The sequence below is a fragment of the Dasypus novemcinctus genome, chromosome 2 (assembly GCF_030445035.2).
Source record: "Dasypus novemcinctus isolate mDasNov1 chromosome 2, mDasNov1.1.hap2, whole genome shotgun sequence".
Taxonomy (NCBI): Eukaryota; Metazoa; Chordata; class Mammalia; order Cingulata; family Dasypodidae; genus Dasypus; species Dasypus novemcinctus.
Window position 1 is genome coordinate 170,474,912 of NC_080674.1, and position 17,989 is coordinate 170,492,900.

At 47.6% G+C, this 17,989-nt stretch overlaps 1 protein-coding gene across 2 annotated transcripts in view; it reads right to left on the reverse strand.

Moving 5' to 3' along the window:
• Positions 1-6,084: 6,084 nt before the first annotated feature.
• C1QTNF2 (C1q and TNF related 2) overlaps positions 6,085-17,989 on the reverse strand; it is a 67,419-nt gene continuing 55,514 nt past the window's right edge. For both annotated transcript variants that reach the window (XM_071210920.1, XM_058281694.2), the window contains 2 exons: positions 11,136-11,388; positions 6,085-6,872 (listed from right to left, as the gene is read on the reverse strand). In XM_071210920.1, coding sequence (XP_071067021.1) covers positions 6,259-6,872; positions 11,136-11,379 — 858 coding nt within the window. In that variant the 5' untranslated portion in view covers positions 11,380-11,388 and the 3' untranslated portion in view covers positions 6,085-6,258. The remainder of the gene's footprint in view (positions 6,873-11,135; positions 11,389-17,989) is intronic.

A 17,989-nucleotide genomic window follows, 5' to 3' on the forward strand; every position in this document is an offset into this window, starting at 1 on the left:
GAGTTTCAGCTCAGGTCTTTCTCACAGGGGGTCCAGTGGGTCCCTGGACCAACTCTTTGCTTATTTTCCCAGATCCAGAATGCATAAATGGAATAGACATACTCAGCAACTGTCAAAACCTCCATTTTGGTTCCCTGACTTGTAGAGTGAGGGCTATTAGCATAAGAAAGGCCAAGTGGAAGCCACTAGAACTGCCCCTAACAAGCAAAATCAAAAGGAATATTGGGGGGCAGAATTGACTCAAGCAGTTGAGTGCATGCCCCCAACATGGGAGGTCCTGGGTTCAGTTCCTGGTGACTCCTGAAAAAACAAAAAAGCAAACAACAAGCAAAACAAATGAAAACAAACAAACAAATAAATCAGGGAAGGTGATGTGGCTCAGCAGTTGAATGCCAGCTTCCCATATATGAGGTCCCAGTTTCAATCTGCAGTTCCTGGTCCCTCAAAAAAAAAAAAGCAGTGCTGGAGTCCCACCAGATTCCAGGGATTGCAGAAATCAGTGCTACTACCATCAAGGGCTTGAAGGACATAGGAGGTGATTCCCACCACAACCACACTGAACTCTATTTGGCCCGTACAGAAAACAGCTGGATCTTGGAGGATGGCAGTGGATTATTGTATCTTAAGCAGGTGTGGACTCCAATTGTACCTACGGTTCCAGATATGCTACCATTGTTTGAGCAAATCAACACTTCCCCTGGTACCTGGTATGCAGCTATTAACCTGGCAAATGTTTTTTTCTCAATTGCTGTTAGTAAAGGCCACCATGAACAGTTTGCTTTCAACATACAAGGCCAGCAATACACCCTCACTGTCCTACCTCAGGGGTATATTAACTCTCCAGCCCTATGTCATAACATTGTCTGGAGGGACCTTGTGTATCATCTCTCCCTCCCACAAGATGTCACACTGGTGCATTATACTGATGATATCCTATTGATCAGACATAGTGAGTGAGAAGTTGCAACTACTCTAGACTTATTAGTAAGGCATTTGCTCATCAGAATGTTGAAGATAAATTCAACCAAAATACAGGGTCCTGGACGGAATTTTTTGAAGTAGTGCTTCCACTATTTTTTAAGCTCCCTTTTGTCTGTTTTTTAATTTTTTGAGGTTGAGATAAAGTTTAATTTAAAAAAAAGAAGAGAAATCTAGGGAGTTTCCATTTGATTATATCCTAGATTGATTAAAAAAAAAAAGAATTCAGGGTCTTTCCCCATCAGAGAAATTCTAGGTGTCCAGTGATGTTGGGGCATACCAGGATATCCCTTTTAAGGTAAAGGATAAACTGTTGCATCTGGCCCTTCCTATGACCAAAAAAGAGGCACAAGGCCTAGTTGGCCTCTTTGGATTTTGGAGACAATATATTCCTCATTGTGGTATGCAACTCCGGCCCATATAACATGTGACCTGCAAAGGTGCTAGTTTTCAGTGGGGATAAGAAAAAAAGAAGGTTCTGCAACAGATCCAGTCTGCTGTACAAGCTGCTCTGCTTCTTGGACCACAAGATCCAGCAGATTCTATGGTGCTGGAAGTGTCAGGGGCAAATAAAGAGGATGTCTGAAGCTTTTGGCAGGCCCCTATAGGAGAAGCACAATGTGGACACACAGGATTTTGGAGCAAAGCCTTGTGATCCTCTGTAAATAACCACTCTCCTTTTGAGAGATAACTTTGGCATACTGCTGGGCCTTGGTAGAGACTGAACGCTTAACCATGGGTCACCAAGTTACCATGAGGCCTGAGCTGCCTATCAGGAGCTGGGTGTTGTCTGATCTGCAAAGCCATAAAGTTGGGCATGCCTAGCAGTGCTCCATCATCAAGTGGAAGTGGTATATTTGAGATAGGGCTCAAGCAAGTCCTGAAGGCACAAGTAAGTTACATGAGCAAGTGATCCAAATGCCCATGGTCACCACTCCTGCTACATTACCTTCTATTTCTCAGCCCAAATCTATGGCCTCTTAGGGAGTTCCTTATGATCAGCTAAGGAAGAAAATTTGGGCTTTGTTTACAGATGGTTTGCATAATATACAGGTACTGTGTGAAAGTGGACAATTGTAGCACTGTAGCCCCTTTCTGGGATGTCCCAGAAGGACAGTGGTTAGGGGAAATCCTAGGAACTTCAAGCAGTGCACCTTGTTGTTCATTCTGCTTGGTAGGAGAAATGGCTGGAGGTGCATTTGTACATTGATTAATGGGCTGTCACCAATGGTTTGGCTGGATGGCCAAGTACTTGGAAGGAACATGATTGGAGAACTGGTGACAAAGAATTCTGGGGAAGAGATATGTAGATAGAGTTTTTTAAGTGGGGAAAAAACCCAACCCATTAAGATATTTGTGTCCCATGTGAATGCTCTCCAGAGGGTGACTTCGGCAGAGGAAGATTTTAATTATCAAGTGGATAGGATGACCCGTTCTGTGGATACCAGCCGACCTCTTTCCCCAGCCACTCCTGTCATTGCTCAATGGGTTCATGAACAAAGTGGCCATGGTGGTAGGGATGGAGGTTACGCATGGGCTCAGAGACATGGAATTCCACTCACCAAGGCTGACCTGGCTACAGCCACTGCTGAGTGCCCCATCTGCCAGCAGTAGAAACCAACACTTAGTCCCTGATATGACACCATTCCTGAGGTGATGAGCCTGCCACCTGGTGGTGACCACTTCCATCATGGAAGGGGTAGGGATTTGTTGTAACTGGAATAGACACACACTCTGGCTATGGTTTGCCTTTCCTGCATGCAATGCTTTAGCCAAAACTACCATCCATGAACTTACAGAATGACTTATCCACCATCATGGTATTCTGCTCAGCAGCACTTCTAATCATTACAAATGAACTGCAGGAATAGGCACATGCTCATAGAATTCCATGGTCTTACTATGTTTCTCATCATCCTGAAGCAGATGAATTTTTAGAATGGTGGCATGGCCTTTCAAGACTTAATTACAGGGTGGCAGACTTGGCCCAGTGGTTAGGGTGTCTGTCTACTACATGGGAGGTCCACGGTTCAAACCCCGGGCCTCCTTGACTTGTGTGGAGCTGGCTCATGCGCAGTGCTGATGCACGCAAAGAGTGCCGTGCCACGCATGGGTGTCCCCCGTAGGGGAGCCCCACGTGCAAGGAGTGCACCCCATAAGGAGAGCCGCCCAGTGCGAAAGAAAGTGCAGCCTGCCCAGGAATGGCGCTGCACACACGGAGAGCTGACACAGCAAGATGACGCAACCAAAAGAAACACAGATTCCCGTGCTGCTGACAACAGAAATGGACAAAGAAGATGCAACAAATACACATAGAGAATGGACAACCGGGGTGGGTGTGGGGGGGTGGGGAAGGGGAGAGAAATAAATAAATCTTGAAAAAAAATAAGACTTAATTACAATACTTTGCAGGCCTGAGGTAATGTTCTTCAGGAGGCTGTGTATGCTCTAAACTAGTGTCCACTCTAAGGTGCTGTTTCTTCCCTAGCCAAGATTCACAGGTCCAGGAATCCAGGTGTGGAGATGGGAGTGGCACCACTCACCATTACCCTTAGTGATCTACTGGAAAAACTTTGCTTCCTGTCCTGCAACCTGAAGCTCTGCAGGTCTACAGGTCTTAGTTTCAAAAGGTGGAATGCTTCCACCAGGAACACAAAAACAATCCCATTGACTTGGAAGTGAAGCCTGCCATCTGGCCACTTTGGCCTCATGCCTCTGAATCAGCAGGCAAAGGGAATTACTGTACTCCCTGGGTTGATTGATTCTGACTCTCAAGGGGAAAGAGGACTGCACTGGAATATAGGAGATGTGTTAGGGCATCTCTTACTACTGCCATGCCCTGTGATTAAAGTCAATAGAAAATGGCAACATCCCAACCCAGACAGGACCACCATTGGCCCAGAAACTTCAGGAAGGAAGGTTTGGGTCATCCCACCAGGCAAAGAACCATGGCCAGCTGAGGTGCTTGCTGTGGGTAAAGGGAAAATGGAATAGGTAGTGGAAGAAGGTAGTGATAAATATGAACTATGACCACATGACCAGCTACAGAATTGAGGACTGTAATAGCTATGAATATTTCTTACTTGTTTTGTTATGAGTATGTTTGTATATGTCCAGAAAGCAAATATATTTGTTTTCTTCCCTATCTTATTGCCTTACCATATGACATTAGTTGTATTATTTTCATGCAGTAGTATTTAAGTTATAGGATACCAAGTTTAAGAGTGAATATTACCAAAAGACTTGTACCCTATTCTGGAGATGTATTTCCAATTGTATGCAGGACAGTTCAGTATGTTGGCTGAAAAATATGACTGTTAATATATTTTTTAAAAATATTTATTTCTCCTTCCCCCTCTCATTGTGTTTTGTGCTTACTGTTTGCTCTCTGTGTCTGTTCATTGTATGCTTGTCTTTATTTTAAGGAGGCACTGGGAAACAAACCCCGGGACCACCTATGTGGAAGGGAGGCATCCAATGGCTTGAGCCACCTTTACTTTCAATATTTTTTACTTAGAGATTAAGTATGGTTCAAGGTGATGTGTCTGGCTGACGTGTTGACGAGGTGGACTGAGATGGTTAGGTTTATGTGCCAACCTGGCCAGGTGATGTTGTCTAGTTTAGTTAAACAAGCACTGGCTTGCTTGTCACTGTGAGGACATTTCATGGACTTGAATCATGAGTAAGTTGACTATATCTATGGCTGATTACATCTACAATCATCTGAGGAGATTGCCTTCAACACTGAGAGATGTCTCATCCAATCAGTTAAAGGCTTTAAAAAGAGACGTGATTTCAACAGTCAGAAGGGAGAATTTCCACCTCTACTTCAGCCAGCCAGTTTCTCCTGGGGAGTTCACTGAAAACCTTCACCAGAGTTTCCAGCTTACAGCCTGCCCTACGGAATCTGGACTCTTGCATCCCCACAGTCACATGAGATGAGTTTTATAAAATTTTATAATATTTACAGATATCTCTTGCTGGTTTTGTTTCCCTAGAGAACCATGACTAATAAAACAGCCTACTTTCAAATGTTTAGAAAATGCATAAATAGTCAGATACATACATAGATAGATAGAATGATACAATGAATGGGGTAAAATGGGGTTAAAAGTTGGTGGAGGGAAGTGGATTTGGCTCAACTGATAGAACATCCACCTACCACGTGGAAGGTTCAGGGTTCAAACCCAGGACCTCCTGACCCATGTGGTGAGCTGGCCCACATGCAGCGCTGCCGCGCACAAGGAGTGCCATGCCACACAGGGGTGTCCCCCGCATAGGGGAGTCCCACGCACAAGGAGTGCGCCCCGTAAGGAGAGCCGCCCAGCATGAAAGAAGGTGCAGCCTGCCCAAGAGTGGCACCGCACACACAGAGAGCTGACGCAGCAAGATGCCGCAACAAAAAGAGACACAGGTGCCGCTGACCAGAATACAAGCAGACACAGAAGAACACACAGCGAATGGACAGAGAGCAGACAACTGGGAGAAGGTGGGGAGGGGAAAGCAATAAATGAAAATAAATCTTAACAACAACAAAAATTTGGTGGATCTGGATATCTAGGTGGGTGGTATGTTGCAGTTCTCTGTATGGGTATTGTATTATTTTCGCAATTGTCCTGTAAGTTTGAAATTATCTGAAACTAAAAAGTTAAAAAAAAAATTATTCTCTTCTTGGTACTGACTGGAAGGGGATTTAAGAGACCCTTGGGGTGGAGGTGGGGTTGGAGACCTGAATCTTCATCTGTGTGGAGGATGACAGAGGTGTAAATATGTAAAAATTCAATGAGCTGTCCACTTAAGATTTGTAGGCTTTACCATATGTAGGTAAACCTAAAATGATAAATTAAAAAAAAAATTACCCTCTTTCCTGTCTCCTGTTATACCTAACACTCTTGACCATGGTATTCTGTTTATTTCCATCCTGGCACTTCTCACAATCTGTAATTGCAGTATTTGTTTGTTTGCTAGTAAATTGCCTCCCTCCTAGAACGTGAGCCCCATGAGGGCAGGGATTCTTTGTCTTGTCCACTGTTGTATTTCCCAGAGCACAGAACAGTGTATATTACACAGTAGGTATTAAAAATAAGTATCGAATGGATAGGTGAATGGATGAATAAAAGAGCTTGTATTTAATGATGGAAGGAAAAGGAGGCTGAGGAGGTTGGCTTGAAACCAGGAGCTCCCCACCCCTGACCCTCAGCAGCCAGTTTAGGGGTCTTGCTCTGGAACCACAAGTCCAGAAGCTTGTTCCGTCTTGGGGCGCCCCAACCCCATCCCTGTCTACACCTCGTTAGGGTCATCTTGGTCAGCGTAGATGAGGAAGCCCGTGAAGAGGCTGTCGGTCCAGTAAGGGTCATAGAAGAGTCCATTCTGCTCTGAGTAGAAGATCTGCAGCCAGACCTCGTCACCCTGCTTGAGGGCCAGGATGGTGGAGCCCGAGGCCACGTCGTGGTTGCCCGTGTTGGCGTCGAAGGTCCGGATGCGGTACTGGCCGTTGTGCACCAGGCCGATGGCCAGGTGCTTATTGGCCAGCGTGATGTCGTAGGTGAAGTAGTAGATCCCTGGCACACCACAGACGAACTTGCCACTGGATGCATTGTAGTGGCCACCCTCGTTCATCAGGATCTTGTCGAACTTGATGGGCAGCCGCTCCCGCGGGTAGCTCTTGGTCACTGCCACCGAGAAGGCCGACTTGGCACGGCCACTGCCGCAGCTGCAGGGGCCCGGGAGGCCTGGCTCCCCCTTCTTGCCCTTGGGCCCCTTCTTACCTGGTGTGCCATGCTTCCCTGGGGCACCACTGACCCCCTTGGGGCCGCGAGGGCCGGCCCGCCCAATGGCCCCGGCTTTGCCCTTTGGTCCTGGCTTGCCCCGGTTACCTGTCCGGCCAGGTGCACCTGGAAGACAGAGCAGCCAGTGTTACGGTGAGGAGACTTTCAAGAGGGTGCAGGCCTTGGCTTTCCACCCTTGGAGCATTAGCCCTTGGATGATGGAAAGAACAAGCAAGCTTTGGATCACACAGATAGGTTCAAATCCTGATGGTGTAACCTAGGGCACTTGTTTTAGTCCTGTCTGGAAAGGGGGAATGGAGATACTTTCCTTCCAGAATCATTGTGGACCAGGGCAAAAAGAATAACAGAACAATTCAGGACTGGTAGCAGTTTGATATTGATGATGAATTCCAAAAAGAAATATTGGATTATGTTTGTAAATTGGTCTTTTCCTCTGGGTATATTAGATTATATTGGATTCAGAGTTTTACTTGATTATTTAATCAGGTAAACCTCTTGGGCCAGTAGGGTGTTGAGTCCCTACCCTTGGTGGGTGGGGATTCGCAGATAAAAGGCATGGCAAAGAACAGAGTTGAGGGATTTTGATGTTGGAGTTTTGATGTCGGACTTCGATGCTGATGTCCTAAGCTGGAGCCCCGGAAAGAGGAAAGAGAAGCAAGCCCCAGGAAGAGAGGAACCCTGAGCCCAAAAAGAAGCAAGCCCTGGGAAGAGAGGAATCCTGAGGCCAGAGAGAAGCAAGACCTGGGAAGGGAGGAACCCAGCCTGAGGCCTGACAGACGTCGGCAGCCATCTTGCTCCAACACATGGAAGTAAACTTTGGTGAGGGAAGTAACCTATGCTTTATGGCCTGGTATCTGTAAGCTCCCACCCCAAATAAATAGCCTTTATAAAAGCCAACAGGCTTCTGATATTTCGCATCAGCAACCCTTTGGCCGACTAATACAGGGTCTTTACTTTTCCTGCCTTCTAAGGAAGAGTCTGGTTTGTCTGCCATCCTTTATTGCTGGTAATGGGTGGAGAAGAGAATTGGAAGGAGCCTCTTGACTTCAGCACCCTGATCTTAAGTGAAATCCCTGCCCAGGTGTATAAGGGTATATTGCAAGATTGCTTGTAAGAGAAAAAACTAGGAACAACTAAGTGCCCACCCAAGGGGAACAACTGAAAAACCATGGTCTAGCTATACTGTGGAATTCTATGTAGCAGTTTAAAACATGAGGTAGCTCTACATGCAACTGCATGAAACCTTTTCTAGTGTATACTAGGATGAGGAAAGAGCAGATGTCAGAACTCTTTACGTTTAAAGGAATCCACAAAGCTAAATACTTCTAAACCAATTTAAGGGCAAAGCCAATATGAGTACTTCCTAAACCAGGGGTTCTTAGCCTTTTTTATTCCATGGACCCCAGGTGAAAACCATAGGCCCCTTACTAAGTTCACACTATACTGTTATTATCTAATAAGTATATCATATTTGCACCAATACATGCAAAAAAACAAGAATAATGTTTTTTTTTGAATTTCAAGTCAAGTTCATGGACGCTTTATTAAGAATCCCTGCCCTAAACACTAGTTAGCTTATCCTGCAGGACATATCCCAAATAATGTTTTCCTGTTGAACACGTCTTGGTTTTTAATATCCAGATTTTTTTTAAAGTACATTTTTCTCAATACATTTTTTGGCCAATTTTTACATCAGAAAAATTTATATTTATGTCCCCCAAACGCGATACAACATTTTAAAGAGAAGATGCATGGGAAAAGATTTGAGTTACATCCAAATGCAATTGGCAGACAGGTGGCACTGGGTGTAGCTGTTTTGAGAAGCAAGCTGCCTGCCAGCTGAGGGCCCACTTCCTGAAGGCTGCTGGTGCTAAAGAACATCCCAGCATCCTGTGCACAAGGCAACCACCATATGAACTGGGTGATCAGGAAGCAATGTTTTAGGCATTTCACATTCTATAAAGCACCTTGTTTCTAATACATATATTGTGGCATTTTACTATGTTTTGGGGTTAACATGTAAAGCATTTAAAAATTTCCCATTTAAAACAGTTGGGAAACAGTTTGGCAATTAGCATTTCCTTACGGAACACCTATTTTCCAGGAGCAGATGACTTACCTTAAGTGACTGGCCTTGTCTGGCATTATTCACATATAGAAATATACAGAAAAAGGCCTGGAAGGACATACATCTAGCCAATTAATAGCAGCTACCTCTGGCAGATGAGGGGAGCAAGAGAAGGGCAGCAATTAGGGAGGACTCCTGCTTTATTTATACTGTTGGCCTATGTTACAATGAGAATGTATTTGCATATTACTTAATTAAAAAAATAAAAAGAGTAGGAAAGTATGGCATGTGAATATAGCTCAATAAAACTGCTTTAAAAATAGAGTGGAGAAAAAAGAATAAAACTAAGAAAGGTCACAAAGCTGTTCCTTGAAAAAATGAAAATAAACAAAAAGATGGGAGAAGGGACTGAGAGAGGAGGAGGACAAAAGACCAAATTGTGTTGGATTGGAGTTTTGTGGGGGAGTTTTTTGGGGGAAGACAAAGAGATAAGGAAACTTATCAGGAAAGTCTACCATGTGTTAGGTGATATGATTCCTTCTTCATTGCTGTTTTGAGAGAATTCAGGAAAAGCTGGTTTTATTTTTCAAGAACTTCTCTGGAGATGGAGTTGTTGGGGAGGGGGCATACTCGGGTGTTATGTTATGCTTACTCTGATTCGTCCCAAGGTGGCCCAGTTTTATTGGGTTACACAAGTCAGGGTTCTCTCCCTCTCTCAGCACTGCTTTCCTTGCTTGGTTGGCTTAACTCTCGGCATTAGAGATGGCAGATAGCAGCCTAAAGCCTGCATCCTCAGGGCTCTTGATCAAGGGGGAAAGGTCAACAATAGAGATACTCTCCTTCCCCCAAGATCCATCTGGCAAATCTAAGGGGAGACTCTAGCTGGTGCTGTCTGGAGTACAGGTCCCTTACCTGAATCACCACTGCGGTCAGGGGAATGGGATACCAGGACATCCAATGCCTGGTGCACTGTCAGATCTCTTCCAGTTAATGCCACTGCCATCATTATTTTTACAGTTATTCATTTGAAAGGAGATGCCTTTGGAGGAGTTAGTTTTGGTATGTTGAGGAAAATCCTGGATTTGAAGTCTGCTACTAGCCTGTTCTGTGACCTCAGCAAGTCAGTTAAGGGGAGACACATTATTGCATGCCTTCCCTGTGCTTCACATGCTATTTTATTTCATCTTCACCAGAACCCTGTGAGGTAGGTGCTCTTATTATCCCTATTTTAGAGACAAGGACACTGAGGTTGGGAGAGAGGGTTAGTAATATGCCAGAATATGTATGCAGGTTTGTTCCCAAAGTTCAAGTTATTGCAGCTCTGACATGCTGTGACCAACTGAATCATGGACTCCCCACTCCCTCCTCTGTAACATGGGATATTAAGAATGCTTCCTTCACAGGATGGTATTGGTGGCCAGATGAGCAAGGTACTCAAAAGTGCTTTGTCAGTACTAAAATGCCATGCAAGGAAAAGGTATTAGAATTTCCCTACTGCTTAAAATGTATACTTGGGCAACAGGGGTGAGAGTTCAGAAATATAAGGAAAGTCAAAGCTGAAAATGTCTGTAGAGAGGATCCAATCTGTTTGCTGTCTGCCTGGCATCCCTTCGTTGGGAGAACCATGCTTCACTGCTTCATGTGGTCTGGGGAGGCAGTCAATCACAGTGGCTGACTGCCCTCACCACCCACTCACACACACCCAGGGGTGGGCACATGAGCCAGCCTTGGAAAACTGTGGAACGTCACCTCATGGTCAAATGGATTGGTTCAGGTAGGCACCTGTGACCCATGGAGGATCAATCACCCAAGATTTGCTATATGGACCAAACTATAAGGATGCAGGTTTGAGCCCACCAGTAGCCATTTCAGCCCTTCCAGCCTTTGTGAGAAAGAAATCACTACACAGAGAGATGAAGAGTTCTGACAACAATAGTTGAGCTCCTGAATCCTGCCATTCCTGAAGCTCAGCTCTTGGACTTCTCAGTTACATGAGCCAATCAACTCCACTTGTGGCTACAGATTGGGTTTCTGCCACTGGCCTCCAAAAGAATTCTGAACAATACCATCAGGAGATTTTCCCTAAGGCACCTGTCAAATCAGTGGAGCAGTTGGGGCAGGAACACAGGATTTGACACACATTGTTCCTTTCAGTAGAATGCACTGCTATTCATAAAGAACCATACATTTGATTTACAGTTAAAAGGGCTTAATATTAGTTTTAAGAACTTCATAACCCCTCTGGGCCGGATGCTGTCAAGCGCAGGTGGGCACAGGAGGCACAGGCGCTGGGCTCTTACCTTCCTCTCCGCTGTCCCCCCGGTCACCGTCGGGGCCGTCCGGGCCATCTCTGCCTGGAAAGCCCATTCTGCCCACCATCCCCGAGGGCCCTGGTGCTCCTGGAGGCCCAGGTGGGCCCTGGGGGCCAGGCAGGCTGCAGACAAGTTGAGGGGAGCCCTTCTGCAAATCTCTGTGGGCAAAGGCGCCAAGCAGCGGGTCGGCAGCACAGGGGAGGGCGCAGGCCAGGAGCACCCAGGGGATCATGGTGGCCACCTGTGGGGGCAAGAGAGCTGTGAGCAGGCGAACGTGGGCACCGAGCCGACAAGGCGGGCCATCAGATGGGGTCCAGAGGAGGAGGCAGCCAGGATTGACTTGGTTATCTGCCTCCTGCTCTTTCCTGCATCTCATACAAATGGCTGTCAGGCTGGCAGGACATGCTGATGAACCGGGTCACGCTATAGGTACAAGAGGCACCCAGAATGCACTCTGGAGGGCCTTGGGGTGGGGTGCTCGTCATCAGATGGCCATCTCCGGAATGGCAGAAATGCAGACGGACTTACAGCCGATGCTGAGGAGCGGTGCTGGTTAATACGACTCTATTTAAAGGTAAATACACAGCACAAATCGAAAGTACTTTGAATTGCAGGTGATGATCTGCGACCAGGCTGCTTCTCAGTGAGGACCGGGATAGCGTATTAGAGGGTAAGGAGAGGTGAGGATTCAGTTACTTAGTGAGGGTGAAAGCACCTCTTCCCAGGGCTTTCTGTGTGACAGGTATGGGCTTTCCGTACCTGACTTAATCCTCACAACATCCTTATGGAATAGACACAGGCATGGAGAGGAGGCTCAGAGGACTTGAGCAACCTGCCCAAGTCATGCAATTAGCAGGTGGCAGGGCTGGGATCTGAACCAGGCAGTTGACTCAGGCTACCCCGCGTCCTTAAGGCTGGCAGCAGCAGCACATCTGAGACCAGAGCGCTAAGCTCACAGAGATCACCTACTCCCAGCTCCTTGCTGTGCAGAGGGCCAGGGCAGGAACAAGGGACTTGCCCAAGATATCTCAACAAACTGGTTCACCCTTTGCTCTCCCAACAGTGGAACCAGGAGGGGGAGTATGCCAGGAAAGACTTCTTCTCATGGGAAAGAGCTCAGAGGTTAGACTAGACCAATGGGTCCCCAAATTTGAATGGGCATCAGACCCAACTTGGGAGGTCTGTTAAAACACAGACTGAACCAGAAACCCGGCTCCCAGGGTTTCTAATTTGATAGGTCTGGGGGCGGGGCCAGAAAATTTGCATTTCTCTCATTCCCAGGCAATGCTGCCGATGGTCCAGAGACCCCACTTGGGGAACCACTGCATTGGATGTTTTCCAAGATCCTTCCAGCACTGATGCTGAGTCTTTCAGGTGCCAATCTGCCCTTTCTTTCCAGATGTGAAGCTTTGCCAACGTCACTATCCTGCACAGCCTCGGGCTACCTAATCAGCCTTCAAGCATTGGGGGCTCCCGGGGGGCTGCAGTGTGGGCAGCCAGGCAGGGCCACTGCTCAGGTCTCAGTGAGCCCTCCCCTCCCCTCAGACCATGGCTGGCCCACTGGCCTGGGAACCTTGCCAGGTCTCTGGCTGCCACCCTGGGAATAAGCTGACCCTACTTCTCAAGTGCCTCCAAAATCTTTAATCCCCACACAGATGAAGGGGACAGGACAAAGGCTTCTCCTGCAGGGAGAGGAGGGTAGCCTTCAGCCTTGTACATCCCTGGCCTTGGGGGCGGGGCCTAGCCTAGTTGGAGCTCTGAGGCTCCTCACCTGTGGACCTGGGCAAGCCACCACCCTTCTCTGACTTGAGGGCTTCCCTATATAAGTGACAAAGAGGTGCCACTGGCCAGGTCGAGCTGATTTAGGCAGTACTAGGTACTACTGTATGTAACATTACATCATAAAGTAACAAAGCTATTTTATTTTCAATTCTTTCAATCCTGATTTAGAAGAAAACTTAGCTTGGTGAAAGTTACCTTTAACACCTCTCTATCCCTTTCAAAAATTTTTCTTTTTTTTTTCAAAGATTTATTTATTTATTTAATTCCTCCCCTTTCCCCGGTTGTCTGTTCTCTGTGTTTATTTGCTGCATCTTGTTTCTTTGTCCCCTTCTGTTGTCGTCAGCGGCATGGGAAGTGTGGGCGGCGTCATTCCTGGGCAGGCTGCACTTTCTTTCACGCTGGGCGGCTCTCCTTACGGGTGCACTCCTTGCGCGTGGGGCTCCCCTACGTGGGGGACACCCCTGCGTGTCATGGCACTCCTTGCGCGCATCAGCACTGCGCATGGCCAGCTCCACACGGGTCAAGGAGGCCCGGGGTTTGAACCGCGGACCTCCCATGTGGTAGGTGGATGCCCTAACCACTGGGCCAAGTCCGTTTCCCTCTTTCTTTTTTTTTAAACAAATCAATTTTATTAATAAAGCATACAATTCATCCAAAGTGTACATTCATTCAGTGGTATTTGGTATAATCACATAGTTGTACATTCATCACCTCAATCATCATCAGAGCATTTTCATTATTTCAATAATAGTAATTATCAACTATTTCTTTTTAACAGAAAGCAGGCTCATTTGTAGCAGTCCACACCTGTTCTTAAAGAATCTGGGGCAGCCCTACAAACGCTCATGGAGCCCTTGGAAAACCCCCAGACAGGCTCATGGAGGAAGCCGGGACCCTGAGGGGGAGCCTCTACTAGGGTGCAGGGTAGCCTGTGGCCATATTTAAAGAAACAGACTCGGACAGAGGCACAGGCTGGATTTGGGTATTAGACCTTTAGTGAGGTTGCAAAAGAATTACTTGGTGAGGAAAAAGGGTGGTAAAGCCGAAATTTCCACCTGGGGACCATGATCCGTGGGGCACTGCATGCCAAATTGAGGGGTCCAGCCAAAGTACAGACTTGAACACGGAAAAGCTTGAGAGCCCATTCCACGAGTCTTGGTATTCTCATTGGATAAAGAATTTAAAAATGTGATGCACATGGTGCAGTTTGATATTATTTATGAATTCCAAAGAGATACTGATTGTTTGTAAACTGGTCTGTTTCTCTGGGTGTGATACCCTTTAATTGTATTAGATTCGGCTGAGATGCCTTTGACTAAATTATGTTAAGATTAGGGCTTTGATTTGACCACATCATTAGGGCATGCAGGGTTGATTCCCTGCCCGCTTGATGGGCTATATAAAAGGATACTCAATCAGGAAGGCAAGAGAAGTAGATACACAGGAGAACACAGACAAAGACATTGCAGAAGAGAGAACTTAGTTTTGATGCCAGAGCCCCGGAGAGAGAGGAGACATTCACCTGATAGTCTACAGCTGACCTTGTTAAGAGAACAGAACAGCTGAGCCTGAAAAGAAATGAGCTCCAGGAAGAGAGAGAAGTTCTCCAACCTACATCTGAGATCGGAAGAAGTTGGAACCACAGAGCTGTAGGAGAAAGAAGGAAGGCTGAACCCTCACAGACATTGCCTGCCATCTTGCTTCAACATGTGGCAAATGACTTTGGGTAAGGAAGTACCTCTTTTTTTAAAAAATTATTATCACGCTCATTTTTAAAAAACAACTATTTATTTATTTATTTCTCTCCTCTCCCCCTCCCCCTGTCTGCTCTCTGTGTCCATTCACTGTGTGTTCTTTTGTGACCACTTCTATCCTTATCAGTGGCACCGGGAATCTGTGTTTCTTTTTGTTGCATCATCTTGTGTCAGTTCTCCGTGTGTGTGGCGCCATTCTTGGGCAGGTTGCACTTTGTTTCGCGCTGGGTGGCTCTCCTTATGGGGCACAATCCTTGTGCGTGGGGCTCCCCTACATGGGGGACACCCCTGCATGGCAGGGCACTCCTTGCGCGCATCAGGACTGCACGTGGGCCAGCTCCACACGGGTCAAGGAGGCCTGGGGTTTGAACCGCAGACCTCCCATGTGGTAGGCGGATGCCCTAACCACTGGGCCAAGTCCGCTTCCCGGGAAGTACATCTTATGGTACCTTGAGTTGGACTCTTTAAGGCCTTGTGACTGTAAGATTCTACCCCAAATAAGTACGCTTTATGAAGGCCAACAGATTTCTGGTACTTTGCATCAGCACCCCTTTGGCTGACTAACACAGCATGGGAGAGGGGAGAGAGAGCAGACACATGTCTGAGGCCTGCCCTGGGGAGCTAGAAGGCGAGAGCCTGGCTCCTGCCTCAGTGGAAGGGGGAAGAGGAGCAGCATGTTGCTGCCGCCGCTGCTGTGCAGGAAGGGGCTGAGGACCTTCTCGCCCTCCTCAGGATTGAAGGTACAAGACATCCTACAGTGGGAGTCAGCCTGGGCCAGGCAGATCCTGCCAGAAGGAGGGGCCCCAAGAATGATAACCACGTTGGCTGGATGCCAGGAAACCAGAAGATGGGGGGACGGGAGGGGCCTGGACTTGCTAGCCAAAGGAAAATGGGCAAGGCCCACCATGGTGGTTTGGAGCTATATGTACCCCAAAAAACATGTTCTTACATTCAATCCATCCCTGTAGGTGTGAATCCATTGTAAGTAAGAACCTTTTTCAAAAAAATTTTTTTAAATTTATATTTATTTTCTCCCCTTCTCCCCCCCCCCCCCCCGCCCAGGTTGTCTGTTTTGTGTGTCCACTTGTATTCTTGTCAGGCAGCACGGGGAATCTGTGTCTCTTTTTTTGTTGAGTCATCTTGCCGCACCAGCTCTCCATGTGTGAGACACCATTCCTGGGCAGGCTGTGCTTTTTTTGTGCTGGGCGGCTCTCCTTATGGGGCACACTCCTTGTGCGTGGGGCTCCCCTACACGGGGGACACCCTGCGTGGCCCGGCACTCCTTGCTCACACCAGCACTGTGTGTGGGCCAGCTGCACATGGGTCAAGGAGGCCCGGGGTTTGAACCTTGGACCTCCCATGTGGTAGGCGGATGCCCTATCCGTTGAGCCAAATCTGCTTCCTAGTAAGAACCTTTTGATGAGGTTAGTTCAGTTAAGGGGTGGCCCACTTGAATCAGGAAGGGTCTTAATCCTAATACTGGAGTCCTTTATAAGCAGAATAAAATTCAGAGAGAAAAAGCCACCAAAACGCTGAAATTCAATTGAACCTGGAGGACAACTGAGAGGCCAGGAGAGGCCAGGACCAAGGATGGTGAGCAGCCAGCCCCAGACGTCAGTCTTCAGGAAGACAGCAATGCTTTGAAGATGCTTTGATTTGGACTTTCTCTTAGACTCAAAACTGTGCGCTTTTAAATTTCCCATTGTTTAAGCCTGTGGGTATTTCCCTGAGCAGCCAAGAAAACTAAAATACCCACATCACAAGTGTTACAGTCAGAGGGCTCGATGGGGGCGCATGCAGAGAGTTCATAAAAGGCAGTTTTAAGTGTCTGCAGGCCCAGAGAGGCACAGCAGTTCAGTTCCTGTCCAGAAACACATACGCACCTTCCTCCTGCTGGCTGACCTCTTCTCCCTCCCCTTCCTCAGACCCTGGAAGGAGGTGAGTCGAGAGAGAAAGAAGGGTCCTAACTCCCTTCTCTGATGCCCTGCCAGCTTCAGGCCCTCTCTGTCTTCCCAGTGAATGAGGAGTGAAGTAGGGAATTACCTTGGAGTGAGCACTCCACCTAGGGAAGCGGGGCGCTCCCTTTACTGACTACATTATAAAGAGACGGGAGGAAGCAAAAGTAAAGTTTGATTATATCTCTGGATCATGCATGCCCAAGGTGAACTGCCTGAACAACAGGAGAGGTCAGAAGGAGAGACAGCAGACACGATGGACGGGTCAAGTAACGACAGGTACAGCTGGGAGCACCGTGCGGGTCTCCATCTCCTCCCCTTGCGTGAGGAGAGTCTGAGAACTGGCTGGTGTTACTTGTGAGCTGCTGCAGAACACCTGGGCCTCCCAGAACTAAACTCTCCTGGAGGGGCCCGTTGGCCAGCAGACCACAGGGCTGAGAGACCACGCCGGAAACCTCCTGAGAAGGCTGGGAGAGCCCCTGCGAGCTCCCGGCCATGAGAATCTCATTTGGAATGAGACTCCTGTTCTGGGTCAAGGGAAAGCCCCAGTTACCCTCAAAGGGCCTCACCGTCAGCCCCCTGAGAAATGACAGGTCGGGCAACCAATCAGAACAGCAGACAGACTTTAAAAAGCCTGCCCTGGGGCCCCACCCGCACAACTCACCCTGCAGTACACCTGCGGTCTGTGCTTCAGCATGGACCATGTACTTTTCTTGTTTCTCAATAAACTCCCTTGCCTACCCTATGGTGTGTCCATAAATTCTTCTATGCTACATACACAAGAACCTAGAAGCCCAGAATCCAGAGTCATCTAGCAACAAAAAGCAGGTTTGGATAATGGTTTGGAAAATTGCAACCTGCAAACATTTTTCAACTAGGAAGACAGGGAGGAAGAAAACAATGGGAGTGAGTCTCCGAGGCAAAAGAGAATCCTGAGAGCAGCTGGATGGCAGGCAGGGCCGTCAGAGAGGGGAACCATCTGTTTCCATTTACCTCTCCCCCAGCTCTTCTGACCTCCATGCCCAGCCACACGGGCCCCCAAAGAGGGAGGCGGGTTTGCTATGCAGTCCACATCTGCCCTCCACCATCCTCCATGGATAAAGAGGGACCCCGCTCAGTGGCAGTTGGCTCAGGGCAGGCTCCAGGGCCTGGGGTAGAAGGGGGTGTGGGGGGGTCCTGGAACAGGCAGGAGAAAGGGTTTTCTCAGAGCTGGAGCCTGGAGATTCCAGCAGCCCAGGAGGAAACGAGGCCAGGAACTGCTTTGGAAATAAAGGCCGGGAGACAAGATTCTTGTTCCAAACCTAGAGGGAGGGAGAGAGTATCCTTGTCTCCAGGCATCTCCAAAACAAAA